General features: G+C 56.8%; 2 protein-coding genes across 8 annotated transcripts in view; both read left to right on the top strand.

The window, feature by feature from the left end:
- ZFP41 (ZFP41 zinc finger protein) lies at positions 1–16,052 on the top strand. 7 transcript variants are annotated; one of them, XM_021942717.2, is made up of 5 exons: positions 579–793; positions 1,254–1,395; positions 3,293–4,905; positions 8,911–9,039; positions 13,706–16,052. In XM_021942717.2, exon 3 carries the CDS (start codon positions 3,450–3,452, stop codon positions 4,044–4,046), a length of 597 nt encoding a protein of 198 aa, XP_021798409.1. In that variant the 5' UTR covers positions 579–793; positions 1,254–1,395; positions 3,293–3,449; the 3' UTR covers positions 4,047–4,905; positions 8,911–9,039; positions 13,706–16,052. The 7 variants fall into 7 exon arrangements, with proteins under 7 accessions (XP_021798410.1, XP_021798407.1, XP_031525663.1 ...); XM_021942718.2 differs by lacking the exons at positions 579–793; positions 1,254–1,395 and adding an exon at positions 1–20; XM_021942715.2 differs by lacking the exon at positions 1,254–1,395 and having other exon boundaries at positions 563–793.
- The window catches only part of GLI4 (GLI family zinc finger 4), a 24,521-nt gene continuing 17,052 nt past the window's right edge, over positions 8,927–16,395 (top strand). Inside the window, exon 1 of the mRNA XM_017962408.3 lies at positions 8,927–9,039. The gene's annotated coding sequence lies outside the window, so the exon portion shown is untranslated. The remainder of the gene's footprint in view (positions 9,040–16,395) is intronic.

The following is a 16,395-nucleotide window of genomic DNA, read 5'->3' on the forward strand; positions in this document are numbered from 1 at the left end:
CGTCGGATCCGGAAAGCCTGGTGGGCGCAGCCTAAGTGACTGGGTCGGCTCGGGGACGCGCTATGGGGGCGGGGCCTCGCGGGGCGGGGTCGGTGGGGGCGGGGCATGAGGGTGATGGTTCAGGGCGGGGCTTTCAGGGGCGGGACATGGGGCGGAGCCTGGGGCGGGGCATGAGGGGAGCCGGCTCCGGGAGGAGCTTTCGGGGGTGGGCCTTTCGGGGACGGGACATGAGGGCGGAGCATGAGGGGGCGGGGCATGAGGGGAAGCCAGCTCGAGAAGGAGCTTCCGGAGGCGGGGCCTGCTCGGGGCGGGACCTGATCAGGGCGGAGCCTTCGGGAGGGTGCCTGCCATAAAGGACTGTGAAGGGGCGGGGTCAGTTGGGGGAGGAACCTGCGGACGAGACGGCGGTTAGGGGTGGAGCCTGAGTGGGCGGGGCATGATCGGGGCGGGGTCTTCGGGGCGGAGTCGGCTGGGGGTGGATCCGTTCGGGCCGAGCCCTCCACCGCTCACCACCACCGAGTCCAGCCCCGGCTCCTAGCGCGGCCGCCGGAAGGGGCGGGTCAGCGGGCGGGCATTTCCTGCGGGTGCCTAGGGCAGACAGGGTCCGGAAGGGGACCTGGACGCGGGCAGGGGCGTGAGCGGCATGGAGGTGCCGCATCTAGGCCTTCCCTTTCCTGCCTCCGGACCCCGTGAGGGGCGCGCGCCTCTCCCCGCCTTCCAGCAGTCCTAGTAGGGCCCGGGCGAGTCCGCATTCTGCAGCGGGAGGTCCTCGTCGCCCCTCGTCTCCAGCCAGGTACTCACTGGGCGCCTGCCCGCCGCCTCCGGCCCAGGACGCGCAGAGTTGGTATGGGCCCCGCCGCCTCCCCGCACCCCAGCGCTCCAGGGATGTGGCGAGACCTGGCTCTGAGCGCTTCCCGGGCGCCGGCCCCGAGGCCGACCTAGCTCCGCACGCGGGCCGCGGGGCTGTGGCGTTGAAAGGGGAACCTCTAACTAGGTTAGAGGACCCTGGCGGGTCCCTCCGCCTGGCTCAGATGCCTGGCATCTCAGGCCTTGGCACAGCTACCTGGCCCCTGGCAGGCCGTGGACTCAGCAGGCTGTTTTAGTGCAGATAGCCCTTGAATCTCAAGCCCACTAATGTTCCAGTCTCTCCGTGAGACCCAGATCCCTGAAAGTAGTGGAGGGAGGCGCCAGGGTGAGTGAGGTTTCCTAGGTAGCCCCTACCGCCTGCGGATACCCAGAGCTTCATATTTTAGGTGAACGTTCCTCCGCCCAGAGAGGCGACGGGGCTCTGCTGGAGTTGCACGACAGAACCAGAACCGCAGCCTTTAGGGCTGTGGCAAGCGTGGGTTGTGCCATCTGTAACTAGCTAATCACTGCTGTCTACAGGCCTGTGAGGTGAGGCCAAGACAATCGCTGCGGTCCACTCCGTTTTTGTTTTGTGTGTGTGCGTGGGGTGGGGGTTGGGTTTTGTTTGTTTTGAGACGGAGTCTTGCTCTGTCGCCAGGCGGGAGTGCACTGGCGCGATCTTTGCTCACTGCAACTTCTGTCTCCTGGGTTCAAGCAATTCACCTCCCTCAGCCTCCCCAGTAGCTGGGACTACAGGCACGTGCTACCACGCCCAGCTCATTTTTTGTATTTTAGTAGGGACGGAGTTTCACCATGTTGGCCAGGATGGTCTCTATCTCCTGACCTGTGATCCGGCCGCCTCGGCCTCCCAAAGTGCTGGAATTACAGGCGTGAGCCACTGAGCCCGGCCAGTCCACTCTGTTCTTAACAAGTATTTTATTTCTCAGGGTGGGCAGCATGTAGAGAAGTGAGTCATTCCAGTCTCTGCCGGTTAGCACCTGCCAGCCTGGGTTGAGTCGACAGGACCATTATGGAGAATGTTCCTTGAGCACAGTATGTGACCAGGATCTGAAGATAAAAAAGACATGATCCTCACCTTCAGGAGCCTCTGCTGCCTAACATGTCAGTGACCAGCCACATGTGCAGCGACAAGTGTCTGGTAGAGGGAACAGTGCTATACAGCACGGAGGATCCCCACACAGGCCCTGGGCAGCAGGTGTCAGGCTCAGCAGGTTCACAAACACCCATCCCCGCCATGGAGTGGAGTGTGCAGAGAGCCAGATAGGTTTCTAACTGTGCCCTGGAGAGCTGTTGCTTCTCCAGCTCTGCCCTGCCCATGAGGCAAACAGCTGGTCGACTGATTTTTAGTGTTGGTTCTTGGTTCTCACCTTTGTTTCCTACCAGAGCTGGATCCTGGCCTCAAACTCCAGCCAGCTTAGGCTGTGATCCTCTGTCCTGGGCACCAGGGCTCCCCCTGCCCACCCCAGCAGAGATGCTGCTTTATGCCTGCATCCTCCCTCAGCACACGTGGCCTTCATCTTCAGTTCTGGCGCCCACCTAATCTGCCTCGTCCCACACGCCACCTCTAGATAGAGCCCTAGAAAGTGATGTTGGCCTGAAACTGAGTCATATAAACATTTTTCTGTAGAAAAGACCAGATCCTGTCCTTGTTGAGATAGGAAATCTGTAGTCAGTTTATGTGTTACCTGCACTCGTAGGGGAGCGGAGGGAAGACCACGAACCTCCTCTTGACTTAACAAAGAGAATTCGAGGTATTTATGTGTTGAGATATGTCACTTACGACATGCATCTCAGCTCCACTTTCTACCTAGGCGCAACCCTGGCCCAAGAACTAATACAAAGGGTACGGAATATTATTTCTTAGAATATGACTGGGCATGGTGGCGCACACCTGTAGTCCCAGCTACTCAGGAAGCTGAGGTGGGAAGGATGTGACATGAGGGGGTCTGCTGGCTGCTGTGGTCCATGGCAGGGGGGCAGCCCTGGTTTCATGAGCTCAGAACCCAGCCCTGGGGGTTGGAAGCATCCTCCACTGGGCATGTGTGGGCCCTGCAGCCTGTAGCTCCAAAGCACGGTGACTGGTCCCAAGCCCAGTGTGGTGGAGACGGAGATTAGGGCAGGAACCAGGGGGATTCAGGGGTGGAGGAGGGAAGCCGCAGGGCAGTTGATGGGCACATCAGATCCTGCGGACATGGTGTGCAGACCCCGAACCCTGGCAGAGGAGCAAGGATTCTTTGGTGAGCAATTGATCCCTTCACCAAGACAAGGAAAGGCTGGGAGAGTGAGTCAGGTGGAGCTCCGGGGAGATCAGCAATTCCGTTTGAGACACTTGTGGGAGAACACATAGGAAGGGAGGGGCCGCACCCAAACCCCACAGCCCCTGAAAGGCGAACCTTTAATCTGAGGTTCATGTTCTTCTCCCCAGCACCAAGAGGATGGTGGCCCTTGGCCTCCTGGTGCAGAGCATCAGTCCCGCGCTGGGAGTGTGGAGAGATGTGTGGGAAGCAAGCCGTTCTTGAGGAAGTGGGGCCCACAGAGAAGTCAGCAGCCCCTTAGCCCTCACGCTTCCAAGGAACAGAACGATGGAGAAGCCTGCAGGCAGAAAAAAGAAGACGCCGACCCCGAGGGAGGAAGCAGATGTGCAGAAGGGCATACTCAGAGAGGAGAAGGCGTCCGGGGACAGAAAGCCACCCGAGAGGCTCACTGTGCCCAGGAAACCCCGCACAGAGCCCCGCCTGAGTCCTGAAGACGAAGAGCACATCTTTGATGCCTTCGACGCTTCATTTAAAGATGACTTTGAGGGGGTTCCCGTGTTCATTCCTTTTCAGAGGAAGAAACCCTATGAGTGCAGTGAGTGTGGGCGGATGTTTAAGCACAAGACAGACCACATTCGCCATCAGAGGGTCCACACGGGAGAGAAGCCCTTCCAGTGTGTGCAGTGCGGGAAAGCCTTCCGGCACAGCTCCGACGTCACCAAACACCAGAGGACTCACACAGGAGAGAAGCCCTTCAAATGCGGGGAGTGCGGGAAAGCCTTTAACTGTGGCTCCAATCTCCTGAAACATCAGAAGACGCACACCGGGGAGAAGCCCTACGAATGCACGGACTGTGGGAAAGCCTTTGCCTACAGCTCCTGTCTCATCCGCCATCGGAAACGCCACCCTCGGAAGAAGCCCTGAGCTGGGGCCGTCTGTGGACTCAGGCCCTACAGTGCGAGCCTCGCCGGCCGCCTGCTCCATGGCTCCCTCGTGTTCAGCGTCTGGTGGGGTAACAGGGCCATGTGCACTGTGTTCCGTGCCCTGGGGACCCCCGGAAAATCAGCCTGGTCAGATGTGGGAACGTACAAACGAGCGAGCGACCTTTCCACTGCGGAGAATCTCTTTGGATCAAGACACTGCAGTAATGTAGAAGCCACCAGAGGCTCCTTGCAGCCACAGACCATTTTCCAAGTTCTTTGATGGCTCACGGGGCTCAGCACCAGAGAGCAGGGTGTGTTCACTGCCATCCGTGGGACGGGTTTGGGTCACCTCAGAGCACCCAGCGGCAGAGGCTCCTGGTGTGGCGGGCGGCCGAGCACTTCCCGCTGCCACCTGCCTGTGATGTCCTCTGTGCTTAAGCCTTTCATCTGCCGCTGAACGCCCCAGTCTGGACACTCTGCTCTCTGGGTCCCCGAGCTCTGCAGCGAGCCCCAGGACCACTCGTCCCTTCCCGGCCTCTGTGCGCGAACTGTGCTTGGTTCTCTGGCTTCTCTCCTCCTGCTGGAGCGCCAGTCCCTGAGCTCAGACCCCGTCCCTGGAACTGGGCCACACCCCGCGCCCTCGGCCCAGCCTTGCTCCCAGAGAGGCGGCCTGACTTACCTGGATGGACTCGGGACAAAGGTTCCTCAGGACCTTAGACACCACCACCTGCTGAGCTTCCTGCCCCAGCCACGTGGTGGGGCCCCTGGGGTGCCCTCAGCAGCTTCAGTCCAGCCTGCATCTGCCCCTTGGCCTTCCGACGTTGGTGGGCCCCAGCCCCACGGAGCAGCCCAGTATTCAGGTTAGTTCCATTTCTTCATGCCCGTACCAGTCCTGTCCCACCCCATGGCAGGTCCACAGGCCTGTGCCACCTTTGTGTCCATCCAGGAGCACTGTGGACAGGACCCTGTGCTCTCTAGGGACTGGTTTATAAGAGGGTAGAAAGTGACTTTGTCAACCAGGAGGTAATATGGTTTTTTATTGGGAAATGTTGGCGCCTCTGTTGTCAGCTGTTTAGACATGAAACACTAATCATGGCCCTAGTCTTTGGGGATTCTGTCCTGGAAGGAGGGTCCCGATTCGAGCTGGAGACAGCCTTGGCCTTGTCCATTGAGCAGTCTCAGAAACGGAGTGGGGGACACTGCCTGGATAATGGAGAGCAGTCATGTCTGGGTGGAAACGTTTACTGGGTTAACACGTTTTTCCTGCCGCAGTCTTTCTGAGGGCTGTAATATTCCTGCCATACCAGCTTGGCCACCGTGGGGTCACTTGGAAAGAGAGCCTCTTGGCAGGCCTCCCCTCCCACTAGAAGGATGCTTCGATCCCTGCACTCAGACGTGTTGGAAGCACATTCCACATCAAAGTGGGTCTCTTCTCCCAGCTGCTTCCGCTGCTGGCCTGGCCAGAGGAGCCTGTTCCATGGCAGGGAGTCCTGAGTGCCGCCACTTGTAGTATCGTGAGGAGGTTGCCCGGCTCCCGGCCTCTCTCATGCCCACTGCCCGTGGGCCGCACTGACAGATGCATCTCCTCACTTCCCACAGAAATAGAAATAGCCTAGAACTAACCACACAGTCACCCACACTAGTTTTGCCTCTGGCCTGGTTAACGTTCTATATAGCAGGTCTGAGAGCCCAGCCCGTCACCTGCTCGCACTGGGTCCTGACCTGCAGGGCAGCATCTCCCAGATGGCTGCAGGGCTCTCTGAGGTCGGGTGACACTCAGTGCGTGAGCTGGCTGTGGACCCAGGCTGGTCTACCCAGAAGGCCCCACCACCACCACGCCCCCATGGCATTGCTGGTGTGGCTGTGCTCGCCTGCGGGCCCTGCCTTGTTTGGGTTGGGGCTGTGTTGGCCTCATCAGACGTGTTGCCTGGGGGGGGGTCTGCTCTCGGGACCGCACTGGAGGGGTCTCCCTGAGCACAGGTGAGCAGGTGACTCACCAGAGAGGAGCCGTGGCACCTGTGGCCTCCTGATGGTCCTGCCACCGCAGTCGCTGCTGGAAGCATGGCCTTCGTGGCTTCTCAGTGGCCCATGGTCCCAGTGGGGGTAGGTAGGTGGCAAGTCCCGTGGTGCTGTGTAGCTGCCTCGGTGATGACTGTCTCACACTGTTGGGTGTGTGCTGGGGAGGCCAGTCTTCCCGTGGGGCTCCCTGGGGCTGTGGTCAGCCCACTGCTGTCAGCAAGGGGGTGAGGGGGTGAGGGGGTGAGGGGGTGAGGGAGCGAGGGGCGGGCAGCCTCGGCCTCACCTAGATAGACTGCCCCTGGATGCCGCCGGCAGACCACGGCCAGTGTTGACCCCCACAGGGCAGAACATCTTGGTGGGCCCCCTGCCCCGGATCTCCTTATGCAGCCGTTCCCGGTATGTCCCTGAGGCTGGATGGCCTCAGCCAAGCTGTCACCAGGAGAGGAAGACTTGCACTCCCAGAAATGGACATCTCAGGAGGTGAAATTGTTCAGAAGTAGCCATCAGAGCACATGCGACGTGTGGTCCTGGATCGGAAGAGTTGCTTTGAAGGACTTGCTGGGATGTTTGGCTGACCTGGAGTGTAGACTCCAGGCACAGTCAACTGTAGGCACAGCCGGCACCAGCGCCGCAGGGACAGGGCAGTCCTCACTGATGCCCTCCTACTGCAGACGCACACCGAGGCTCTCGGCCGCAGAGCATGACGTCACCAGCGCAGCAGGGACAGGGTAGTCCTCACTGATGCCCTCCTACTGCAGACGCACACCGAGGCTCTCGGCCGCAGAGCGTGACGCCTGCAGTTCACGCCAATGGTGTGTGCGCGTCACTGGAGAGTGACAGGAGACTGGCTCAATGTCAGTCATGGGGAATCTAGAACACAGGTTGGCAAACTTTTCCGATGAAGGGTCAGACAGGAAGTATTCTTGGCACTGCAGCCGTACGGCCTATGCCTTAGCACCCACAGGGGACCACAGAAGGTTGGGGACCACTGCTTGAAACAACTAGCTCTCCCATGAAGAGCAGGTCCCCACCCTGCTGTGTAGGGCAATAGCAGCTGTCAGTGGCATACGAATGAACGAGCACGGCTGTGCCAAGAAAACTTTATTTACAGGCTGGGCGCGGTGGCTCACGCCTGTAATCCCACCACTTTGGGAGGCTGAGGCGGGCGGATCATGAGGTCAGAAGATCGAGACCATCCTGGCTAACACGGTGAAACCCTGTCTCTACTAAAAATACAAACAATTAGTCGGGTACGGTGGTGGGCGCCTGTAGTCCCAGCTACTTGGGAGGCTGAGGCAGGAGAATGGTGTGAACCCGGGAGGCGAAGCTGGCAGTGAGCCAAGATCACACCACTGCACTCCAGCCTGGGCGACAGAGCGAGACTCCGTCTCAAAAAAAAAAAAAACACTTTATTTACCAACATAGGAGGTGGGCTGGATGTGCCTGTGGGCCATTGCTTGCTAATCCTGTCCTAGGTGAAGGGTGCATTAGAGCTCCTGGTATAGTTTGGACGTCTGTCCCCTCCAGATCTTATGTGGAAATGTGATCCCCAGTGCTGGAAGGAGGCCTGGCGGGAGGTACTAGGGTCATGGGGGCAGATCCCTCGGGAATGGCTTGGTGCCCTCCTCACAGTAATGAGTGAGTTCTCACTTCGTAGGTTCACGGGAGAGCTAGTTGTTTAAAGCAGTGGTCCGCAACCTTCCTGGCACCTGGGACCAGTTTTTCCATGGACAGGGAGTGGTGTGGATGGTTTCAGGATGAAACTGTCCCACCTCAGATCATCAGGCATTTGATTCTCATGAGGAGCACACAACCTAGATCCCTCGCACGCAGTTCACAGTGGGATTCGCAGTCCAGTGAGAATCTCATGCCACCGCTGATCTCACAGGAGGCGGAGCTCAGACGGTAATGCTCGCTCGCCTGCCGCCCACCTCCTGCTGTGTGGTCCATTTCTAACAGGCCATGGACCCATCTTGAGGTTGGGGACTCCTGGATTAAAGAGCCTGGCGCCTTCTCCTGTCTCTCTTGATCCCTCCCTGCAGCCTCACCAGAAGCCAAGCAGATAGCTACACAGCCCGCAGAACCGCGAGGCAAGTCAACCCCTTTATAAAAACTTACCCAGCCTTGGGTATTCTTTTACAGTAACACAAAATGAACTAACACAACTCCTAATCCTGGCACAGTTTCTCTGTGTCTTAGCGTTCTTCAGAATTAGCTATTGGCAGGGAAGAGATGGCGTCAGAAGTCAGGAACTCGGACACAAGAAAGAAACCAGGGGGCGGGGCAGGGAGCTGCTCAGGGCAGGCATCCTCTGCTGTCTGTCAGGATGTGCCAGGGAGGGTGGTGAGTGTGGACACAGCTGTCTAGGACGGCCTGGGAGACTGGCACGCATGCCCTGGTGGTGTCTGCATTAGGTTTGATTTTACTTACGATAATATGATCATTGCTTTTCCCTGTTACTGACAGTGGGAGGCATTACCTTTTTTTTTTTTTTTTTTTTTTTTTTGACAGAGTCTCATTCTGTCGTCAGGCTGGAGTGCAGTGGCGTGATCTCAGCTCACTGCCGCCTCCACCTCCCGCGGTCAAGCGATTCCCCTGCTTCAGCGTCCTGAGTAGCTGGAACTACAGGCATGCGCCACCACGCCCGGCGAATTTTTGTATTTTTAGTTGGGACGGGGTTTCACCATGTTGGCCAGAAAGGAAGCGTTACTTTTAATGCCTGCACAATGACCAGTTGAATCGAAAAGGCACAGGTGACTTATGCACTTCCCAACATGGGTATGTGGGCTGTTTCCAAACTAGGTTATTATGAATAATGCCACAATAAATATCTTTTCCATATTTAGGGCCAATAAGACGGACCCCCAGATGTGGAATGACGTCTCAACAAATGCCGGCCCCGGGTCATGCCTACAGAGACACCTGCAGCAGTGCACAGATGGCAGGACCACCTCGGCCTCTGTAGGAGCGGGCAGGTGGGTTCCTGATCCTAAACTCACACTTTAATCCAACATCTTTGATTTCTAGCATGGAGGTAGGTGGTCAAGAGCATAGCTCTCAAGTCAGGGGCTGTGGACTTGACCTCTCACTCTGGAACTCTGGGACCTCTGCCTCAGTTTTCCCAGGTGTGAAATGGCAATGCTGACAGTGCTTACCCCACAGGGTTGCCAAGAACCAGAGCCTTAATACGTGACGTTGTAAGCACAGTGCTGGATCCTACTGTGTGGCCATGTCAGCTCGCCCCATGTTTGGTGTTAGTGGGATCAGAGCTCGCCCCACGTGCTGGTGTTAGTGGGATCACGGCTTGCCCTGCATGCTGGTGTTAGTAGGATCAGAGCTAGCTCCACGTCTGGTGTTAGTGAGATGAGGGCTCGCCCCGCGTGCTGCTATTCTTAGTGAGATCAGTGAGATCAGGGCTCGCCCCGCGTTTGGTGTTAGTGAGATCAGAGCTCGCCCCACGTGCTGGTGTTAGTGAGATGAGGACTCGCCCCACATCTGGTGTTAGTGGGATCAGAGCTCGCCCCGCATGCTGGTGTTAGTGAGATGAGGACTCGCCCCGCGTGCTGATGTTAGTGGGATGCGGGGGCCCTTGGCGATGCTAGTGTTAGTGGGATTAGGGGTGCCCAGCGTGCTGGTGTTAGTGGGATCGGGGCCCGCCCCGCGTGCTGGTGTTAGTGGGATCGGGGCTCGCCCCGCGTGCTGGTGTTAGTGGGATGGAGGGGCTGCGCCCGCGTGCACGTGTTAGTGGGATGCGGGGGGCTGCCCGCGTGCTGAATTGGTGGGATCGGGGCTAAGCCCACTTTGTGCACAGTGTTAGTGAGATGAGGACACTTGGCGTGCTGGTGTTAGTGAGATCCATTTCGCCCCGCGTGCTGGTGTTAGTGAGATGAGGACTTGCCCCGCGTGCTGGTGTTAGTGAGATGAGGACTCGCCCCACATCTGGTGTTAGTGGGATCAGGCACAAGCCCACAGCACTGGATGGTAGTGGGATCAGAGCTGCTTGCGTGCTGGTGGTGAGTGGGATCAGAGCTGTGGCGTGCTGGTGTGAGTGGGATCAGAGCTGCGCCCAGCTGATGCTGAGGGTGTTAGTGGGATCAGAGCTAAGCCCGTGCTGGTGGGATCAGAGCTGTGGCGTGCTGGTGTTAGTGAGATGAGGACTTGCCCCGCGTGCTGGTGTTAGTGAGATGAGGACTCGCCCCACATCTGGTGTTAGTGGGATCAGAGCTCGCCCCGCGTGCTGGTGTTAGTGGGATCAGAGCTCGCCCCGCGTGCTGGTGTTAGTGGGATCAGAGCTTCTTCCGCGATGCTGGGTGTTAAGTGGGATCAGAGCTCGCCCCGCGTGCTGGTGTTAGTGAGATGAGGACTTGCCGTGCTGGTGTTAGTGGGATCAGGGCTTGCCCCACATGCTGGTTTTCTTAGCGAGATCAGATATTGGTTCACACACATAATGGGGGCCGTGCAAGCTGATGGCCTTGGATACCTCTCCAAGGAAAAGATGAGAGAGCTGGCGTCAACAAAATCAGCATGGAAAACAACAAGAAAAGATACATTTTTTGGGCCCGATGCGGTGACTCACACCTGTAATCCCAGTGCTTTGGGAGGCCGAGGCAGAAGGATCACTTGAGGCCAGGAGTTCAAGACCTGCTTGGGTGACAGAGCAAGACCCTGTCTCAGAAATAAAAGATACATCTTTTAAATCCACTTGGAAACTTTTTTTAACGTTTATTGTTATGAGAAAAATCGCACAACCAAACCAAAACCAATCTGCCATCTTTTTTGCCCCCATCATTTGGCACAGACAGATGAACTCATGACGTCACCGCAAGACCAAGAACTGAAGCCAGAGGCTGTCTAGGCTGACCTCTGCTTTGGTGTCTTGTGTAAATGAAGCTCATATTCCAAGAAGAGAAAACCTACATGACCCAGGTCAAAGAAAAACATAATGAAAGTTAAAAGACACTTAAAACTCAATGATCAATACAACTTAACAGAGCACCTGGGGGCAGCAGAATCCAAGGGCAGTGTCCAACCCTGTGTGCCTCTGTTGCTGTTAGGAGAGGAGCTGGAAGTCAGGAGGGAAGCACCCAGTGTGACAGTTAGAAAAACAAAGGCCCAGGCCGTGTGCAGTGGCTCATGCCTGTAATCCCAGCACTTTGGGAGGCCAAGGCAGGCGGATCACCTGAGGACAGGAGTTCAAGACAAGCCATGGGTAACATGGTGAAACCCCGTTTCTACTGAAAATACAAAAAAAAATTAGCCAGGTGTGGTGGCGCGCCTGTATTCATAGCTACTTGGGAGGCTGAGGCAGGAGAATTGCTTGAACCCGGGAGGCGGAGGTCGCAGTGAGCCAAGAGGGCGCCATTGCACTCCAGCTTGGGCAACAAGAGCGAAACTCTGTCTCAAAAAAATAAATAAGTAAAGCCACTTATTAATACAACTAATGGAAAGAGGCACCACTGAGAGGACAAAAGAGCTAAGAGTTGGTTCTTTGAAAGGACTATTAAAATTGACATTCTCTGGCAAAATGACTAAGAAAAAAGGAGCAAACCAACCATTCGGAATGAGAAGGGAAGGCAGTGCAGCCACATCTGACGCTGAAAAAGTGAGAAAAGTCCGTGCTGACAAAAAACTCCACCGAAACGGCGCGACCGTCAGGAGGAAAGTCACGCGGCAGCCCAGCTCGAGGAGACACGCACACAGCGTCCGTGGCCGTGACAGAGATTGTGTGGATGATTCTCAGTCTTGCCAAAGAACGCCAAGTCCAGGTGCTTTGCACGTGACTTCAAGAAACAGCTCCAGTTTTACCCAGACTCGGAGACAGACAGGAAACACACCCTGTGTTATTTTCTGAAGCGAGTATAATCTGGATATCAAAATTACAGTTCAGTGTCACTCATACACATATACATGAAAAAAGGTACTAAGCACTCGCAGGCCAGGCGCGGTGGCTCATACCTGTCATCCCAGCACACTGGGAGGCCAAGGTGGGAGGATCGATGGAGCTCAGGAGTTTGAGAGAGCCTGGGCGACATAGTGAGATTTCATTTCTAATAAAAATTAAAAATTAAATGTGGTGGCATGCGCCTGTGGTCCCATATGCTCGGGAGGCTGAGGCAGGAGGATCAGTTGAGCCTGGGAGGTTGACGCCTCAGTGAACTGTGATTGCACCACTGCATTCTGTTCTGCAGATGTGAGCAGGAGCGATGGGCGCCTCTTCCAGGCCTGGCCTCCTGAAATCTTCCCTGTGACCATCCACTGTCCTCCCTTCCTGTGACTGAAAGAGAAGGACTCAGAGATGGCAGAGCCACACACCAAGGGAAGGAGCCATGTCCCGGAGTCGCCCTCGGGGGAGCCTCAAGACCCTGTTGTGATGTGAGCAAGAAGGGGAGGCCTCCCGAGTGAGACGCCGAGATTCGGAGGTTCTTCATTATCCCAGCCACCGTTACTTACCCTGACCACTGTAGCAACAAATGACAAGCATTCAGAATATGTGTAGCAGTCATAGGAACCAGGATTTTTAAAGACAAATATCTAAGTAGAAAAATGGCCTAAAACAGGAGCTTAAGACCAGCCTGAATAATGCAGTGAGACTCCATCTCTAGAAAAAAGAAAAGTGGGCAAAAGTCACAGAAGAAAAAAACATCCATGGCTCATAAATATCTGAAAACATGCTCAATCTCATTAAAAATCAGGGCACACAAGTTAAAACGACAAAGAGATGCAAGTTTGTGCCCCACAGCGTGGTCAAGACGGCCAGGTCTGATTCTGATCCTTGCACGGAACGGGCGGGAGTCGTCATCTGCACTGGGCGGCAGCACAGTCTGGAGAGCAGCCTGGCTTTTTCTGGCAAAGGCGAAGATGTGCGTTTCTGCTGCCCCAGGAGCCACTGTTTATTTCCCCGTGAGAAACGTGTGTGCGCGCAGCCAGAGACAACATTCACGGCGTGCACTGTCAGGAAAGCCGGAAAGAACCCAATGCCTGTCGGTAGCGAAGCGGGTAAATCATGGTCTGTTGGTCAAGGGAAGCTGTTGGCGCAGTGACTGCACAGCCAGCCGGGACCATGTCAGCACCTGTGCGTGTCAGACACAACGCTGAGCAGAGAATATAAGGCACAGAAGAAGTTTTAACTACCGCGAAGTTCAAAACCAAGCAAAACTAAACAGTGTGTTGTCTGGGGACACATGGTCGAACTGCAAAGAAAAGCAAAAGCATGGTTCACAGGGAACTCAGGAGGGAGGGGCAGGCACAGGGCATGGGCCCCTGGGTGGCATCTCGCTCTGAAACCAGATGGAGGGTGAGTGGGCATTTGCTCTAGCACGGTTTAAAGGATCATGTCATGTACACTCAGCTTACACATCTGACACCCTCCCACCTTTCTTAATGTTTTTAGAAAACAGGAAGCACTTCCTCATGAACCTGGTGCCATCCAGCCCTGGGGTGCACGGGTTAACACCCACTTCCACACCCCCCACTGATCTCAAGGCCCCCCGCCCCCAACCCTGGTCTCCATCGCCCGCAGGTGCCTGTTTCCACTCAACCCAAGCCGTTCTCTTGCTTTCATAGTGTGGTCTTTACCAACAGAGGAACCAGGTAATAACCGCACTTCCTATGTACTCAGAAGGTATTTCTCGTCCTTTTCAGGCTGGTAGAGCAGATCACCCCCAAAGCAGGAAGTTCCAGATCAGATATGCATAAGAAGCAACCTCAAAACTAACAAAAAGATTCGCACACTCCTCAGTTCAGAGGAGGAGCAGAGATTGAGAAAAGGAGAAGAAAAGCGCTCGGAAGAGAAGAAAGGAACCTCCTTCTGGGCAGCAGGCGCCTGGCCCGGGGAGGGCGGTGTGCGGCAGGCACGTGCAGGGAAGCAGCCTCTGAAATGCCTAGAAATAGCTCTCAGGCGTTCACTTGGCTCCCAAACATCTTCAGAGGTCAAAACCATCACAGTGGGCAACTTTCCACCAGTGACCCCAGTGTTCCCTGTCCTCAGCCCACTGCAGAGCCATCCTAGTGGGCCAGTGGGCGCAGGGCACGGGCTCCTGACTCCAGTGAGGCCACCCTGGAGGGAGTCCCAGGAATCAGCCTAATGTTCAGAACCTTCCTGGCATCTCAGAAGTGTACTGGGGGAGACGTGAGGACCCTTCAGCCAAGTGTCAGCGTTCTCATTGCAGGAGAACATCAAAGCCGCAACCCAGAAACTTCTCAGGAGCATGGCGCACCCACACCAGCCCCGGGCTCCACCTGGACAGCACCTCCTGGGCCACCCTGACCAGCAGACATCATCCTCCCAGCCTCTCTTGGCCACCCTGACCAGCGGGCACCACCCTCCCAGCCTCACGCAGCCACCCTGACCAGCAGGCACCATCCTTTCAGACTTGCTCGGCCACCCAGACCAGAGAGTGGCCCTGACCAGCAGGCACCATCCTCCCAACCCCACTCACCTGCCGTGACCAGCAGGCACCATCCTCCCAGCTTCACTTGGCCAGCCGAGCTCTATGGGCCTCAGAGTGCAGAGTACCTCAAATGTTGTGACTTTGCTCGGCTGCAGGGACGTGCCATGGAGTGTCCCTTGTGCGAGCATTTTGTGAGCTATGCCAGCATCTGTCCCCACAGGCTGCATCCCTGAGCCATTTCTCAGGAGAGCAGGAAGTGAGCAGGGGGAGGGGCGCTGCCAGCCAGCCCTGGGACCAGAGGTCTGGGGATGCAGCCAGCCAGCCCTCCTCATCTGGGCCTCTGTTTCCTCTTCGACACGGGGAAGCAGGGAGGGGCCGATCAGCGACTGAGGCTCGTTGGCTCTGGTGGGGTCCACCTGCGTTTCTGGAGAGCCCATGGACCCCGGACTGTACCCAGACTTCATTCCCAGTGACCTCTCCTATTGGTCCCCATTTGGGGCACTGAGATGTGACCGTTTCTTTCCTGTGAATGAGCTGACATCAAAACATGCTGCAGAGGAAGATAGGCCTTAGGGACAGCGTCCTGCGCCTCTGCACCAGGAGAAAAGCCGTGTCCCCAAGGGAGACTCAGAGCTGAGGTGGTGGTGGGCAGGGCTCCTGTGGAGCTGGGGCAGGGCAGGGTGTCTCTGAGGTCAGTGAGGAACAGCTGAGCCCAGGGATGCGGGAAGGATGGGGTGCACTCTGGGATGGGGCCGGCAGGGAGCTTCGTGCTTACAGAGCCTGGTGTTGGCACTCTCCTGGTTTCCTCTGCAAACCCAGCCACATGGTCAGGGAGCCCGGGCCGAGCAGACGGCCCCCACCTTGACAGAATCCCAGGGTCGTGCGTGGCAGTGGGAGCGACCTCACAGCCAAGACTGGGTCTAACGCTGCTGTCCCGCAGTCACCCCTGCAGGCGGCTCAGGGCAGGGCTCTGGCCTGATGGGGGTTCCTGGACATGCCTCTGAGCTGGCAGCCCCTACCCACACCCCTGCACCCCTGCACCTTCCATGCCTCTTGCCCTGGGGCCCAGGTTCAGGTTTGTGGGGAGTACAGCACCGTGCTCCCGTGGCCACCGCTCAGGCGAGTGGATTCAGCGAGAGTTTTCAGTGTTTGCACCTCTGTCCCCGTGTGCCTGTTTCCTGTTGAGGCTGGACACCTGGCATGTCCGAACACTCTCATTCCCCAGGCACGCATGTGCAGCCGCCGCCACCCGTGTACTACGGCGCTGACCCCTCCTGTAACAGCTGTGGTCTTGGCCTCTCATGTTGGGGCAGATGTCCCCTTTTCCACTGTTACTTTCTGTTGTCCAAAACTTTAAGTGTCCTGCCAGCCAAAGCTGTTGAGCATGACTGAGACCATCAGTCCTTGGTAAGTGTCCTGTGCATTTGGGATAAGCATCTGTTTTCAGCTGCGCTTCCTGTGACTTGCTCTGCGTGTCCTCCTCGGTCCGCGTGGGCCGCTGCGCTGGTTCCCAGCCTGCCCGACATGCTCGCTGCGACACCTCCCTTCCCTGCTGCTTGCTGGCTTCTGTGTTCTCTGCAGTAAACATTGATTTCTGACTCGAGTGCTGTCTTCATTGATCTCTCTGCACTCGGGATGCAGTCAGTGCCCCCCACGAAGGCTACCAGCTGCCTCCCAGGGAACAGTGCAGGTGCCGCTTCCCAGGACCGCAGGACCCTGGCTGGTCGCTGCCTCTGATGGGTCTCCCTGAGACCACTCCCCGTTAGCCAGACTCAACAGGAGACTGACACATAAATGAGAAAGTTGTTCACTCACTCATGATGGGAGCAACCCTTTGCAGTGCGGAAATGTCCTCACACCTTTCAGGCCCCGGATAACTGGGAAGCTGAGGGTTCATTCGGTGGCCTAGTGCCTGCACTCAGGATGCCCCAGCGGAGGCCC

Source organism: Papio anubis, chromosome 8, assembly GCF_008728515.1.
Source record: "Papio anubis isolate 15944 chromosome 8, Panubis1.0, whole genome shotgun sequence".
In the NCBI taxonomy this organism is placed as follows: Eukaryota; Metazoa; Chordata; class Mammalia; order Primates; family Cercopithecidae; genus Papio; species Papio anubis.

Coding starts and splice junctions, on each gene's coding strand:
- ZFP41 (XM_021942718.2), top strand. CDS start 3,450: ATGGAGAAGCCTGCAGGCAGAAAAAAGAAGACGCCGACCCCGAGGGAG.